The following is a 17,083-nucleotide window of genomic DNA, read 5'->3' on the forward strand; positions in this document are numbered from 1 at the left end:
GCGTGCCTCCCAGCCAGGCTCTTTAAGGCAGAAGTGGCTCCGTCCTGCTCCCCGCCCAGCTGCTGGGGAGAGGCGCAGGGAGAGAAGAACAGAGAGCCTCTCCCTCCCCACTCCCCGCTGGCCAGTCTTGGGAGTCACTTGACACCCCCACCCCCCCGGTGACAGGTTCTATCACAGAAACCCTCTTGGGAGCTGCCACCTCATGTGCCAAGACTACTTCTACCCCTGCTTTCCCTGCCAGCTCAGGACTCCAGCACCCTGTCTTGCTGAGCCAGACACTCCCATCTGCGCCAGCAAAGACCCAGAGTCTGAATTACTTGCCCCGAAGCTGCAGGTTTACCTGAAAGCAGCTCATAGAATTGTGCTTGTCTTTAACACTCAGATGTCCAACTCCCAATGGGGTCTAAACCCAAATAAATCCATTTTACCCTGGATAAAGTGTATACAGGGTAAACTCATAAATTGTTTGCCCTCTTATAACACTGATAGAGAGAGATGCACAGTTGTTTGCTCCCCCAGGTATTAGTACATACTGAGTTAATAAGTAAAAAGTCATTTTTTTAAATATAGAAAGCAGGATTTCAGTGATTCCAAGTAGTAACAGACAGAACAAAGTCACCAAGCAAAATAAAATAAAATGCGCAAATCTATGTCTAATCAAACTGAATACAGATAAGATCCTCACCAGTTCCAGAATGCTCCCTTTTACAGACTAATCTCCTTTTACCTGGGTCCAGCAATCACTCACACCCCTTGTAGTCATTGCCCTTTGTTCCAGTTTCTTCCAAGTATCCTGGGAGGTGGAGATGCTCTCTGAAGACAAAATGGAGGGGTCTCCCAGGGGTTTAAATAGACTTTCTCTTGTGGGTAGATACCCCCTCCTCACTCCTATGCAAAGTCCAGCTCCAAGATGGAGTCCTGGAGTCACCTGGGCAAGACACATGTCCATGCATGACTCTCAGTTTTTACAGGTAGCATCCATTGTTTACATGCTACCTTGAATGTCCTCAAGTAGACTTCTTATGTGGATTGGAGCATTCCAAGATCCATTGTCTTTTAAGTGTTTCGTGATTAGGTACTTAATTTCAACATTCCTTTCTCCGGGAACTGACCAAATGCTCTACTAAGGTTTTTTAGAAATCAAGCCAGTAGACAGCCAACATTCATAACTTCGAATACAAAAATGATACATGCATACAAATAGGATTAATACATTCCGTAGATCATAACCTTTGAGATGTGTTACATGGCATATTTAGAATAAAACACATTCTAAGCATATTTCCATAAAGCCTTATGGGAGGTACTGTCTCACACACACACACACACACACACACACACGCCCCATATTCTCCCTACGCATCCCCTCTAATTGCACGTTCCCATTATCCATATAAATGTCCAGTTCTTTTTTAAAATTAAACTAAACTGTGGCCTCAGTTATACCTTGTAGTAGAGTTTCACAGATTCATTCTGAATTTTGTTTTTCAAAATGTCATTGAGTGTCCCTCATTTTTGTATTATGAGACTTACCAGGAGTTCCCGGTTTACCTTCTCAGGCGTTCAATCTCTAGACCTCTGTCAGGTAATCTCTTAATCTTAATAATGCTGTAATATTTTTGGTTAAGCGTCATTGACCTAGACACAATCACTGCCCACGGAGTTTACAATCTGAAAAGTTATGGACAAGCAGCTTATGTGTGATGGTGTGTTTGTTTGACTCCACACTTCAACTGGATTCCCTCAGTCTGTGTGTAAGAGACCATTAGTACAGATTGCTTTTCAGGAGCATTAGACTGTATATGGTTCTTCGGCACCTTCTTCTCATGATATAGCTACTGCACTCAATAATGATCACCAGGTTTCAGTCAATTCTGTAGCAGTAAGATACCACAGTGATAGTATTGTAGTCTGTACATGCAAGAACAAACTGTATGGCACAAGACCCTTCACAGATGGTATATTTAAATCTGGCAGGATTGGGTGAGGTGCTCTGGAAATGAATTACAGACAGAACGCCTCTTATAGTAAATATGGCATCATTATGGAAACGTATGTTGGATGGAAAAACTTTTACCAAATCTACATTTTCAAAGCATAAAAAGTACCTTTCTGTTCAACTTTAAAAAAAAAAAAAAACAACCCACAAATAAAAACCTAGGTTTTATTTATATCAGATGTATAAGTGACCCAATCGCTATCAGGTAGATGGAACTGAACATAGTATTTAGCCTTTATCTAGCACTCTGCACTTCTAGAACACAGCGCAAACATTAATGCTCCACTTCCTGAAATCTTCCAGATGGAATTGAGGGGATATAGACTGTATTTCATTGTGACATATGCGCTGTGTATGGTTCTTCTATAAACCCCTACTGAAGTACACCAGCTAATTAAGATTCAGGAAAGGCAGTGATTATGGTTCTGTGGAGCATTCATGTATAGCTACTGCCAGTGAAAATTGTGATAGACTAGCAGGTTGTGGGACAGATTGATGCATGAGACAAGTGTATCCTGGAAAGCCAGCAGAATTCACACCTGGAGTCTTGAGCATTGTGTGCTGCAGTCTTAGGTGACTTTGAACAAACTTAGGCAGAGCTGATCCATTGAAAATGGAAGAATGCAGACACAGTAGCAAAGAAACCTAGCTATGACATGTTAACCATTGAAGCAGGAAGTATTTAAAGATGGCTAGAAGGATGGGTGCTTTTCTGGTTCCAACTTATTACATAAATTGTTGGAGGTGTCCAGGGATGGCACAGGTGAGATTTTAATTATTCACCTGTCATGTTTATTAAGAGCCTTTTAAGAAAGAAGGAAAAAACAAGAACATTCATTATGATCCCAAAATTGATTGAAAACGTATGTCTGCCATGTTCATTCCCACCCTGCTGCTTTTGCCTCTTCCCTTTCCACTGGAGCACATAGCTGATGTGTTGGTGTAGTTCAACAGGGTGTCCTCCAAAGCTGGATGAATTATGCAGTTTCTATAGAAATAATATGGATCAAAGGAAACTTCAGCCCATCAAACTCCTCCCCTGCCTCTCCCGCTAACCCAATCTCCCTTCCCCCCCCCCCGCACACACACACACACACACAAAATGTATTTTCCAAACATGAGAGGGTCTGGATTCTGACATGAGTTACGGAACTGGCCTGTCTTCTCTACAGACGAGGATTCAAACCCTGCCTTGGGTCATAGATGAAAATGGGTTTCCTCTTTTTAACCCTGGCCACCTTTCATGAACTTTCTGTTTGTAACGGCTCTTTCTTGCAGGTTCAGATGTTGAGATGCGATCTGTGTTAGTGGTTAACACATGATTGGTACTGGACCTCATATTCACAAGAAGTCCAAGATTAGACTAGCAGGCACAGTATATGTCAGAAGAGAGGTGCCTTGATGGAGCTAGGTGTGTGCTTGTACACACACCTGTGAAAGTACAGGATTATACTAATAGAGGATGGTGTAAATGAAGTGTGAGCTGCATTGGCAGAGCTGCAGGGAACAAAAAATCTTTTCAAAATGCTGCTTGGGTGTTGTTTTTTTTTGGCTTGGTTTTTTGTTTTAGAATGGGTGTTGGGAAATTAAATGTGGCAACTGAACTGAGAACTGAATCTAGATTTCCTAAGTCTATCCTGTGCTAGCTCACTGTGCTGTTAGTTAATGTATTTATCCCTGCAGTGCTCAGAGGCCCCCATTAGGATCAAGGCTTGTTGTGCTGGGTGTTCTCAAACACATAGGAAGACCTGGTCCTGGTCCCAAAATGTGTAGACTGGAATATGACAAATGATATGTGAAGAGTGTAGAGAGAGGGATACAGTCACATGCATGTATTGTTAGATACAGGTCTTTGTTTGTATTGCAGCATTCCAGCTGTCCTGAAATGCCCCTCTGCCTTGCCATCATTCATTGGCTGGGTGTCTTTTCTAAGCCTCACGGTTGAAATTCCTCTTAAAAAGGGAGAGGGTAGTTACCTACCTTCCTATATGAATTAAATCATTTATCACCTCAAACCAGAGGGCAGACACTTGGGAATATTAATGGCTGGATCTATGGTTTTATCTTGCAGACCATCAAAAGATGTGCTACTCTGCACTGGTGCTGGCTATGATATTCTCCATGGGAGAGCCACTGCCATATCACCACTATGGTAAGAACTGAGTGTGTTGTGGAGAAGGAAATCTACTGCCTAGACATCTTGGGGCAGTTCCTGGTGGCCAAGAGCTCTCCAGAGTGCTAGAGGGGGATTCTCCCTGCTGCATGCATGGGAGGAGAGAGATGCCCCCTACACCTTCTCTATCCCCTCTCCGAATTTTGCACCAGCACAACGTAGGAGAGTCATTGGCCCAACATTGCCAAGAAGCCTAAGGGCTTGTCTGCCCTTGAAACACTACAGTGGCACAGCTGCGGCAGCGCTTCAGTGTAGATGTACACTAGAATACAGGAGGGATTCTCCACATCCCTGAGAGATGTAGCTGCTGTTGGAGAGGTTTGTGTAGGAGTCTCCTTAGCTAGTTCACTAGACTCCATGATAAAGATGCACAATCTCTGAAGCCAGTGAAATGGGGAGCACAGAATGAATCTCTCCAAGCTTTTAGAAACATGTATTCCTCTCCTAGTATAATCCGATGATTATTTCCTGCAAGTGTCCTTGTTTGCATGGGCTGCAGCACTTTCCTAATAGCTAGGTTAAAATTAATTACTACTAATTATTTGGATTAATTTTAAATAGACTAAAGTACTGGGCAAGAATATAAATCTCTTCTTGCCCATAATGTTTATGTTTGTTGGTTGGTTTGCTGCTGGGACAGTAGCTAGAATAGAAATTTGGGAATGCATTTACTCAGCAAAACTGTCCATCGGGTGCCCTGCTTCTAGCACTGCTGTGAAATGTGCATTTTTTTTTTTCTGAGCCATTCACATCTCCTACCACAAAGACCCCACAGCTGGCCATCCAGTGACCAGGGTGTTACCTCCTGAGTGGCTGAAATTGCAGCTGATTTATGCTCTTAAGTGTAAAAGAAGCAGGCGATGTCTTGCATCAGGGAGGGTAGCGTGTTTGATCAGCACTAGATACTGAAAGCCCTTTTCTCCTCATGTACAGAGCACCTCAACTCACAGTTTGTCCAGTTCTTGTTGGATGTGATTGAAGAGGGGCTGCCCTCAGATACCACAGAGCAACTGCCTGACCTGTTTGTTAATGTCCTTCTGGCCTTTAATCTCCACATTCCAGGTCAGTGACATTACTTTTCCTCCCTTTCACAGGATTCCGGTGGTCTACAGGAGGGAAAGTTTCTTGACCTCCAGGCTGCACTGTGCTAACTTGCCAAGCTCCCTTCTCTTCTTTATTCTCTCTTCTAGTCCTCCAAGCCTTCCATTGTAGGCACTGAGCAAGGACCTAGAAAGAGAGTGCCTTTGGGGGCAGGGCGTGATTTTAATCACCCACTAAGGAAAGTGTGTGTGTGCATGTGTGAGAGTGAGTCCCTGACTCATTCTCTGGCCAGCACTGAGTCGGCAAATACAACCCCACCTGGGATTCCAGGTGAAAATACCATTCTAAGTGAATGACAGCTTGTCAAAACCAATTAACCCCTTGGGGCATGTCAAGCCATCGGGGCCCACATGATTCCCATCACTCTTTCAGTCAGTTATTTTAGTGGGGTTTTATATCGTGCCATGCACTTGCGTGGGTTAACGTCACAGGAACATCTCACTACGTTAGTGGGCACGTATCAATATAATTGCACAACTACTAATCTTCTCTCTCCTTCAGGTGATTGGCAGAGCTGCTACTTATCCCTGGCTGTGCCTCCTGAATCTCATTAAACGTAGATGCGTTAGGGTCAGTCTCATAAACATATTCTGCTAGGCATCACTTTCTCTGGGATTTCTTGATCCCTCATCATGCCGAGCTCCTTACTAATAAGCAAAAGATCTAGTCTTGTGGAAAGAAGCTTAACCTCTCCCAGCTGCTGCTGTTTGCAAGAGTTTTGGAGTCCGTAATCATTTAGAAGATGGCAGTGTAATATTAGGTCCTAGGCTTGGATTCTGCTTGTTAATCCTGAATATGCAAGATCTCCTGTTGCTATATTGTAATTGTCGTGTTGTTTCCTTGCTGCTGTTCTGTACAATGCCTTTATCCTTGGCTTCATGGAGAGGGAAGGCTGAAGCAGCAAGGACATGTCCAATAGCTCACCCGTTATTTTGTATTCCCTTTCATTAACATTCAGGTAGTTGTGGTTTTGTTTCTAATTTCATATGAAAGTTTATCGCACAGACACTGATTAAGTATGTTCTCTCGGTTGCTTTCGTTCATTATCCTTTCTTACTGTTACCCAGTGCATTTGCTGGCTTCTGTAATTAGGCAATAACACTTGACGGGCGGTGTGTTTCTGGGGGATTATTGCCCACCTGGAGTGTAGCGAGAAGCTGAGAGCAGAGTGACGTGTTCTCGTATTCCGAGAACTTGCTAAATGATGTTCAGGCTCCTTATTAGTAGGTTGAATTTTTATTCCCAAACCTTCAGAATCTATCAGAATATTAGCACTTCACTAATGCAGAGGTAGTTAAAGCTTCCTTAGGATCTGTTAATAGATTAACTCCTTTCAATCTGAAGGCTCCTGAAGTACTTTACAAATTAAACAGTATAGACCAGGATCCCTATCCCCACCACAGAAACACTTTGGCAGTGTTCCACCCAACAGTTCAGAGCAGGAAGAGATGAATAAATCTGTATTCAAACTAAACCTTAGGGAGGCAATATAACTCAAGTAAGAATTTGGCCAGGACACTAGGATTAACCCATCTATTCTTGCAAAAATGTAGATCTTCCTCTAATCTGTTTGTCACCTCATACAAAAGATGGCGCTTTCTGCCTCCCTCTTTCACCATGCTGAGGCTTAGCGGTCATTAGTGTGGTGCACTTCATCAGCACCTGGGTTTCCCTTTGGGGGGGTGTTATACAAGTACATGCCCAGCCCTTATTTACTTTTGAGGTGTGAAAAGGTGCCAGGCCACCAAGGTATTGCTGACCTGACAAAGTGAAGGAGATCCTATATTGGGGTGGGTGGGTCCTCTGGCTTCAAGTGTTGGATCTAAAATAGAATGGAAGTGATGTTTCAGAGTATAAAGCCTTGCAGAGTATTTCCAAAGGCTGCTCTGATCCCCTGGATGGGAGCTAGCAGCAAGCCAGCTCACCAGGTGCAAATAGAAAGTGAAATTCCAGTGTTTATGCATTAAATTTGGAGGAGATTTTCTGTCCAACCCGGTGACATTCTCATTCTGAGCACAGCAATGGTTGTGACACCCCGAAGAGTCCCACGTCAGTGGCGTGAAGACAGGCTTAGAATTTTGTTTCTTTTCCTTTGCCACTCACTTAAGCCAACCTGAAATGTGTTGCAAAGAGATCTGTCATTGCTAGTGAGCCTGTTTCATCTTTTAGTTCCAGAACACAATGTGATCATGACTACGGTGAGCAAGCACTCCAACGTCAAGACCTTCACAGAAAAGGTGCTGTTGCTACTGAACAGGGGAGGTGAGTGTCTCATCAACTTTATTACATTCCCAGCAGGTGGGAAAGGTTAATGGCAACACAGAGCTAGAGAGATGAGGCAAATATCAGTGAGAGGTCAGAGAGTTAGAGGGGGCAGCTGGCAGATGAGCTTATGGCTTCACTAAGATTTGCTGCTCTCATACAAGTCTCAGTGTGAGGTGGACAAGGCTGCATTCCTGAGGAAGAAACTGTCTGAAATAAAGCCCTGCTGATGACATCTGCTAAGTGACTAATAACAGCAGGTGGACTGATGTTCTCTTGCAAGCCGATCCCTATGAGCTGAGATTAGTGCAGTCTTTTGTGGGAATGGCTAGGCTTGGCAGGATTCGGTTTTAATCGAGAACTGTAGGTCAGAGTGCATTTCAGCCATTGCTGAAATCGACTAAAAGAATCAATTGGTTACAAGTGGGCGTGCTGCACAGATCAGGCATCCCCGGCCCCACTCACTCATCACCAGCCAGGAGTGCAGGAGCATTCCCCAGCAGGAACTATTCAGCAGTGGGATTGCCTCCCCGGGAGCCAAGGGATCATCCTTCTCCTTGCAGTCCTGGCTGGGAGTCCCTGCTCCACTGTTCCGGAAACCCAGCCTTCCCCACACCTTGTGTCTGCAGGGATTGGGTGTCACCAGCCCTGCGGCCACGCAGGGAGCCCTCTGCTGAGCCAGGATGACCCCAGCCTCCCCTGCACCTTGTACCCCAGTGTCTTGGGCCTCTCAGCCACACAGGGAGCCCCCTGCAGCCCAGCTGTCAGCACTGCCCTAACCCCAGCCCTACCCCCCACAACCATGGAAATAAATATAGTTTAAAATAGGAAAGAAATCTTTAAAATAAGAATCAATAAAAAATCTTCACAGTTAGAAAACTAACAATTGAACTCTGCTGAGCCTACCTGCAGCACAGCAGCGTTATCTCCTCCTGAGAATGGAAGGCAGTTTTTTCCCTTGTCTTCGTGCCCCTCCTGAGATGGCATTCTGTACCCCACATGCCAGGATCTGCCTGCCTGCCTCTTGTCTGTCAAGCTCTGAATCACTCCCCTGATTGCTCATGCTGGGGAGCAGGTGCCCCAGATGCTGGGTCTAAAGGGAATACTGTCCTCCGAGAACGTTGCTTACAGGTACACTTTCCCTTTTCAAATCACCCACCTGATTTGCCAGCTCCAGTATAGTGTTCAGTCCACTGTATTTGTAAAGCAGACCATTAGAAAGCCATAAAGCTCAGCTCCCAGTCAGCACAATGTCAAGTATTTCTACCTGTTTATCTGCCACTGCATTGTGCTTTTTAATACCTTCTGGAGCCACCGGTATTAGCTTGATTCTGTTGACATGCTGTTAAATAACCCATCCTGTGTCTGTGATACTTGTAGTTCTTTTCTCTGGCTTCAGTTCTTTTCAGGGTTGTAAATCATGGTCTTTGGACAACATCAGTTAAACTGCATACAGCCTCCATGCTGTCCACCTGACTTCCTTCCAAAGCCTTTACTTAACCCTTTCACTACCCGATTACCTCATGCTACCACCTCACCCTGAGCGGCTGCAAGAAAACAGCAGCAGTTGAGACTCTTTCGAAGCAATAATCTTTTGGGGAGACTCCAGCATCCTCCTTCCCCTAAGGCAGAGGAGAGGGGTCAGTGTACTTCAGAAGCCTCTCTGGGATGTGTATGAATATTTTGCTCTGAAGAGAGTGGAGATGCTGCTGGCCTATTTAAAGCTGGAGGCGTTTATTATTTTCTTGCTTCTGAGTAGGTTATTAGGCTGGTCTCCATGGTGAAAGCTCATTTCAGATACAAGCTCGGCTGGACTAGGGGGCTGTTGAGGGAGTTTTGCACCAAAATTAATAAACCAGGGAGAAGAAAATGAGTGTGGCTGCTCAGGGAGGCCAGCAAGTTCTGAGGGGTGCTGGGTAGTGCTGAAGTCCTGTGATGTGTTAGTGAAACACAAATAATGATTAATACTTAGACTAATATATGAGTTCGGTCGCAGCTCAGTGCCCTGCAGAGCCGTCATCCCAATTATGCAGCCTGGAATTATGCGCTGTGCATGCCGGTGCTCTCCCAGCATTCACAGCTGCCACGCGTGGTGTAGTGTCTGAACTAGTGCTTTGGAGTAGCTGTCTTAGGTCAGGGAAGGCACCTGGCGCTCAAGTCCTGGCTCTGTCCTGGTGCAGAGATTCAATCCAAAGAAGGTGGCTAGAGAACTTGAACAAATGTTGACTATAGATTTTAACACAGACTTTTTTTCCTATGACAACCTGCCTTCATCCCTTCTCCGGCTTGGCCCCCAGATGATCCGGTTTGTATCTTCAAGCACCAGCCTCTGCCGCCGCATTCGGTGCTGAAGTTCCTTCAGGACATCTTTGCCAGCAAGGATACCGCAAACATCTTCTACCACACGGACATGATGGTGATGATTGACATAACGGTGCGGCAGATTGCCGATCTCTCCCCTGGAGATAAGGTGCTGAGCCAGAGGAACTGGGGCTGGGATCTGGGAAGGAAGGGAACTTTCCAGTGCAATGGAAGAGAAGGCCTCTTGCTATTCAAGCCATGGTGGGGAGAGGAGGCGGGTTCTAGCAGTGAAGCAGAATAGCCCAGATGAGTAATGGGTGCTCTGGAATAGAGTAATCAGTGATTTCTGGATCCCTTTTCTTTCCTGTCCTCTGCCTGCTTGGCAGAGCTGGCCTTAGGCCAAGCAACACCCAGGGACTCCTTGGAGTTCCATGTCCCATTGCTAACTCAGCAACTGTAGGCCAGCCGGCACTCCTCAGCAACGGGACCAGAGAGTGAGGCAAGCCCAGTCTGCCCTTGTAGAAGCTGGAGGAATGATACAGTCCAGGTACTTGACTGAAGGCTCCTTTTAGGGAGCTGTTGCCAATTCTCTGTCCCTCACAGAGTCCCCACATTGCTGTCAGATCAGGTGTTTCAGCCCTTGGGACCACTACAGTGATCAGGGAGCCAGGATCAGGTTTGAATGGGGAGAGGCATGAAAATTTGCCCCATCCATCCTCCATCCACTCACAGAAAGATATAGGAAGAGCTAACCTGTGAGAATCATTTCTCTGCGTTTCAGTTGGTGGGTTCACTTCCCACCCGGGGTAACTGGCTGTGTCCCTTCCCTCTGGGGACTCCCAAGGGACAGGGAGTTCCTTGCTTTAGCCACCTCCCTAAAAGCAGATGAGTGGGATCTGTTGATGTAACTGTTGTAAGTTGCCCTGGGAAAAGCATCAAGATTCCATAGATACTAATGAGTCCCACAGAAAAGCAGGTGCTTGCGATGGAATCTCACTCCTGATGGTAACACCGCAGCAGCTGTTCCAGTGTTAATGCTTTTTGGAAGTTGGAACACTTGTTTATCTCATTGAAATATTGCATTGTGCTCTGTCTTCCCCCCCACTGCAGCTGAGGATGGAGTATTTGTCTCTAATGCATGCGATCATGCGTTCCACACCCTACCTGCAGCATCAGCACCGGCTCTCTGACCTGCAAGGTACCTTGCAGCGCATTTTGGCTGAGGAAGAGGAGGGGCAGCAGTGCCAGATGGACAAAATGATCATCTGGGAAATGTATAAGGAGTTCCCAGAAATGTCTCCAGGAACCAGCTAACTGACCATCAGATTGGACTGAGAGAGCCACTTGGAACAAAAATGTCTCATGTTGACACTTCTCCCCATCCCCTTCCAGTCCTGCTTATACATATTATTCCTCCGGGTGAGGCCTAGGGTTCAGACAGGCCCTGTAGAAGTGTCAGCAATGGAACACCCCAGCAGAAAGCATTTTAAGGGCACTCCTGAGGTCTGGCCCTTTATGAGAGTTGTTACCCTGAATGGAAGAGGACGATTGGCACTAGTGTCATGCTCTGACTGGGACAGGAAGTCATTCATCAGCTGTGCGGCTATTGTTAACAGGAGGGGACACAGAGCTTGTGAGGGACTTACCAGCCTGGACGCTGGATAGCTTTGGATGTTTAGCTGTTCTGGGGTATGAGGTCCCGAAGTAAAAAGCCTTTGCCGTAGAGTATCCTTTATCCCCATACACATCTCTCCCTGCAGTTACCAAGTGGAGTAGGCCAGTGTTTGGAAGAAGCTTTTGTAACATCTGTTTTGTTTTCTGCTGCTAGTGCAAATATGCTGCAGTCCTGGCAAATGGGATAGCTAGCTACATCTCCACTACTGTGTCTGGTGAGCCTTTCGCTTCCTCCTGACCCCTGGCTTGCTCTCTGGGTTACAGCCCACCAACTGGGGTCCTAACAGCCTGCTCCAGCAGCTGCTTTTTCCAGTCTGCTTTACATAGTGATGATTAAATCCGAGATTCTCTGACACTGTGCCCGCAGAGTAGTAACAGTTGTCCAGGCAACGTTATTCTTTTCAGAGGCCTCTGGCCTAGACACAGTGCTAAGGTGTATCCTGCTAACTGAACCTGCAGCTTGTCTCCTAGTGTCTTCCCAGCTTCTGGTGTGTCACACGGAGGTGTGTATTTGTAGCTAGGGGCATGGGGTGCTCTGCTCTTACAGCCTGTGGATTTCTTGCCTTGAGCTTAGTAGCGATTGGTTCTGCCTAGCTCCTCTCCATGTGCCAGTGGCCTGAAGGTTGCTTGAGCCTGGTGTCCAGTAACTCTGCTTGTGGATATGCACAAGTGTGGAGAACCCGCTATATTTTCTCTAGGTCTCTAACAAAATGGATGAATCTGTTTCTTATTTATGTTACAGATGTGGTCACAAGCTAACATGGGTCTGCAATACCTATTGCTATGCACAGGCACTGCATAAGTGATTGCGCTCCTTCGCTGGAGCTTTGCAGTGCTTTGTGTAGATGCTGTTAGAAATGAAACTGGAAATACTTAGGCAACTGGTTATTAGCAGATGAATGAGCAAAACTTGAAGTCTTTGTGTGGTCAGGGCTTGGGCCCCAAGTGCGATGTGAGTGTGAAGCCCAGGAAGGGATCTTGTGATGGCCCTGCAGCCTAAAGAGGGTGAGTGGATCATGAAATCAGCGTTGGAGCATTCAAGGCTAATGAACAGCCCTGTTAGAAACAAATCTATTTTCCCTGTCAAAATGTCTGAATGCCAAAAGGGAGCTGTATTTTCGTAATCACTAACGTAAATGTAACACGCAAAGAAATAAAAATGTCTTAAATGCTGAGCGCCTGAGAACACTTCTGTTGCCTACTGCATTCAGTCACTGGCTGAGACTGTGCTGCATCCTTATTGTGGGGACTGAGGAAAGGCCAGTGCAAAATGGTGTGAACCCTTGTCCTTGGTTTGTTCACTAAATGTTAGTGCAAAGTATACGGTTGCTAATCTTTAAATGGGAGTTACGGTAATTCAGGAGTTGATTTTTCAGACACCAGAGCCCCAGGTAGGGAAATACATGAGCCCAAACCCAACTCCCCTGCCCCATCTCAATGAAAGGATGGGCAGAAATGGGGAGAGCGAACTGTTCTGGCCTCTGGGCGCTGTCGAGGTCGGTACCGAGGGGGCCGACACTGGCTGCTGGACCGGCGGTCTTGATGCAACAGTCTTCCCAGACTTTGGCTGCGGCTTCCGTTTCCCGGATGGTGATAGGGAACGGTGCCGTGGCTTCAGTGCCGGCTGCTTCTTAAGAGTCTCGGTACCGGACCGGTCGGGGACCGCTGGGGCGCTCCGTGGCGAGGACGACGGCGGAGCTGATGGTGTCGGCACCGCAGGGGTAAGCGCCGATTCCATTAGGAGCTGCCTTAATCTAATGTCCTGCTCCTTTTTTGTTCGAGGCTTGAACGACCTGCAAATAGGGCACTTATCCGGTCGATGGGCCTCACCAAGACAACGCAGGCAGGAGTCATGAGGGTCCCCAATCGGCATGTGCCGCTGGCAAGCCGCACAGGGCTTAAACCCCGGTGTCTTGGGCATACGCCTGCACCGGACGGGAAAAGAGGGGCTAAGCCCCCCTAATTCCCTTTAATCTACCTAATAACTTACTTAACTAACTACTTTAACTACTATATACACTAACTACAAAAACTAGAACCAAGGTGAGCTAGGGATGTGGAGGACAAACGAGCACTCCACTGTTCCAACGGCCGTCACGGGCGGGAAGAAGGAACTAAGGAGCGGACGGGCCGGCTGGGGTATATATCTAGCGCTATAGCGGCGCCACTCCAGGGGGCGCCCAGCTGGCCCGCCGGTGTTGCTAGGGTAAAAGTCTTCCGAAGAGCCGTGCACGCGCGGCGCGCACACCTAACTGGAATGGATAGGAGCAACACATCTCGAAGAACAACAGTTACAACGGTGAGTAACCGTCTTTTCTGGCCTCTGGGCGTTTCTGATCCGAGTAGGAAGGAGTAAAAGTCTGAGGGACAGTCTCAGGGAGGGAGGTTCCAGTGAAACGACTCTGCCCAGCCCGGACCAGATAGAGCCATGGAATTAGGGTGACCAGACAGCAAGTGTGAAAAATCGAGATGGGGGTGGGGGGTAATAGGACTGTATATAAGAAAAAGACCCAAAAATCGGGACTGTCCCTATAAAATCGGGACATCTGGTCACCCTACATGGAATGGAGAGCAGCAACAAGCCATCCTGTCTCGGTCACCTTTGCTACAAGCCACATTGCAATCAATAGCCTGCAAAATATCTCTCCGATAGATTAAGGGTTTGCTTAGAGTTGCAGTTCACATCCTACAACACACACAACTTGTCTTCTTCCAGCAAAGCTTCCGTTTCATTTGGCATCCTGCATCAGAGGATTTTGAACTGTCTTTATTAAGCACTAAGGAATCAAGCTTCTGCTGTTGAAGCTAGCTGTATACCTGTTACCAAACCCTCAACCCTTCCCATGGGGTAGGTAAAAATGAGGTGGGGATGAGGGGTTGCTCCAGCCTCATTCTGAGGTGCTCGTTAGAATACTGTGATAGAAAGGTGTCATAGGTCTCACCCCCACTTAGAGCTGTTGGGTTCCAATGTGGGGACCTGCCTTGGTTTCCCTCTAAACTAAAATCCTAGTTTAGATCTAGTAAAAGCTGCCACCACTCAATCAAGTACGTGGATTGAGACACAGTCCTTCCCCAAAATCCTAGGGGATTCCAAGAGCCCCAAATCCATGGAGTTCTTACACCCAGGAGAAATAAACCATTCCCCCCTGCTTCCTCCCCCCTCCCTTTTCCTAGGAGAGACACCGGGATTTAACTACAGAGGGATACCTCCCCCTCCCCTTTCCTTGAGAATCCACCCAAAGAAAGATCAACCAAGTCCTTAATAGAAAAGAAAAGAATGTATTAAAGAATAAAAAGAAAAGTCACTGTCTTTGTAACCAAATTGGAACAATATACAGGGTCTAAACTTATCAATCTCTGGAGAGAATTCCCCCTCCTTTCCTTCTCAGTAAAAGCAATCACAGTACAGACTTAAAGAAATTCTATAGCAAAACACAGAATTGTAAATACAGAAATAAAAGTATAAGAATACTAGTTCCTTGCTAATACTCACTATCTTGAATAGAAGAATTTATTGCAGAAACCTGGGAGGACTTGATTAAGATGTCTGGACTCTCTTAATTCCCAAGAGAGACTCTCTAAGAAACAAAGAACAGGGGGAAAAAAAAACCTCCACAGGGATTTGAAAATATCTTGTCCCTGATTGGTCCTCTGGTCAGGTGTCCACAGGCACTGCTTGTTAACCCTTTACAGGTAGACAAAAACCTTAACCCTTAACTAACTGTTTATGACAAAAGGGTACATGTTGACTCTGCTATGGTGAAACCTGCCCCAGTTGCCTTGGAGGTAGGACTCGTTTGGCTGGTACACTGAACGTTGGGCTCCTGAAGTCTGTTCTAGGCTTGCATCATGGTAATTCTTTTCAGTTTCAGCCCCTCTATGCTGGGGCAAAACTTACCAGAGACTTTGGCTTACCTGCGAGCCCTCCTTCTCAAATGGTATCCTCCAGGGGGTGCTATTTCAGTAGGGGGACAGTTGCCCTCCTGTGATTCCTGCCACCTGCTTGGGCTGGCAGATCTGAGCATCAGAGCAAGTCAGGAAGAGACCTGCTTCCCCTCCACCGCTGCCACCAGCGGTGGCTGCCAGATTGGGTCCCTGCTCCACAGGAGGTGGGCAGTGGCTCTCGTGGCTGGAGAAAGTCAGCAAGAGGGGCAGGAAGTATAGAGCTGTGGGGAGCAAGGAGGCAACACCACAATGGGACAGGTGCAGTCCCTGGTGGAGAGCCAGTGTTCTGGAGGCTGATGCCTGCAAGTCTCCGTGATGCTGGAAGGCTAGATGGCAGCTCGTGCCCGGGCTGCAGGCATTAGCTAAGAACTGACAAACTCATAGCTGGAGACCAGACCAGCTCATCTGTATGTTTGTTTTGCTCAAAATAGGTATTTGTCTTATAATGTATTTAGTGTTCAGACTCTATGAAATGCTTGTTAATTGCTGCCTGCATTAATCTCACCTGTAATGTCGGGATTCCACACTAAAGAAAATACATACGTTTTGCCTTATAACTGAGAGTGTTTGCTCTGAACTTGTGAACCCAGGTGTGGGAATAATCCCCCTGCCCATCCAGAAGCCATCAAAATCAGATGGGCCATCAAGGAACATGGCAATATAAAAGATTAGTTAATGGCCCTATCGCACCTTGGAAATACTACATGTAACGAAGCTTGTCCTGTGGACCTGGAAGCTGAATGAAGGAAATAAAACAGTCACAGAAAAATGTTCCCGCTCTTCGCTGTTTGAACTCTTCCAAGGCCAGGGCCACCAAACTGAAGCCAGCGCTCCCCTGGGGCTGTGTGCAGGGGTGTTGGACAAATCTGCAGCTGCCTCCCCCAGCACTGATAAAATGGGAGCAGTTACCCTCAAGCCATTCTTGAGGAACCCCAGGGAGACCACTGTCACTCTGCCCTAAGGCTAGTGTCTGGGTGCTCTGACAGGTAAACCCTCCAATCTACAGACTAAGCCAGCCAAGCTGGCTGAGTGCCAGACTTGGTGCTAATGTTGGTTCAGCCCAGTGGGGAAGCATCACCAGTGAAATGCCCTGCGCTGTTGCCAGCACAATAGAGGGCTCCCCCAAGTGTCGGTTCCCCAATGCACTTGTGGCCTGGGTGCTACTGAGCTCTGGCTTCGTTAGACAAGATAGAAGCTGATACAGAAGACAGTCAGGGGATCAGCAGCCCCCCAATGAACCTCCTGTCATAGCCACTAGCCCCATGTTGTTCTCTATCAAGGCCACTGTCTCCTCCCTATATGCCTGCTCTAAGCACGGGGGGGAATGTCTCTGAGGCCTGGTCTACACTAGGACTTTAATTCACCAGGAAGCCATTTAATTACAGTGCACCACTCTGTTGATGCTGTGGACAGCAGTCCGAGCTTTGATTCTCTGACCAGCCACACAGGAAATGACCGGGAAAATTTGAATTCATTTTCCTGTCTGGGCACTTTGAATCTGACGTCCTGGCTGGACATCGCTGCAGAGCTCTCCAGCAGAGGAGTTCATGTAATCTCTGAATAGAAAGAGGACCCAGCATAGACTGACTGGGAACTCTTGGATCTGATCGGTGTGTCCATGAGAGACA

The 17,083-nt window shown here is 46.9% G+C and overlaps 1 protein-coding gene across 1 annotated transcript in view; it reads left to right on the forward strand.

The window, feature by feature from the left end:
• NCKIPSD (NCK interacting protein with SH3 domain) overlaps positions 1–12,685 on the forward strand; it is a 94,923-nt gene extending 82,238 nt beyond the window's left edge. The window contains exons 9-13 of the mRNA XM_039481641.1: positions 4,071–4,151; positions 5,106–5,234; positions 7,443–7,535; positions 9,833–10,005; positions 10,947–12,685. Coding sequence (XP_039337575.1) covers positions 4,071–4,151; positions 5,106–5,234; positions 7,443–7,535; positions 9,833–10,005; positions 10,947–11,150 — 680 coding nt within the window. The 3' untranslated portion in view covers positions 11,151–12,685. The remainder of the gene's footprint in view (positions 1–4,070; positions 4,152–5,105; positions 5,235–7,442; positions 7,536–9,832; positions 10,006–10,946) is intronic.
• The last annotated feature ends 4,398 nt before the right edge of the window (positions 12,686–17,083 follow it).

This window comes from Mauremys reevesii, linkage group 7 (genome assembly GCF_016161935.1).
Source record: "Mauremys reevesii isolate NIE-2019 linkage group 7, ASM1616193v1, whole genome shotgun sequence".
In the NCBI taxonomy this organism is placed as follows: Eukaryota; Metazoa; Chordata; order Testudines; family Geoemydidae; genus Mauremys; species Mauremys reevesii.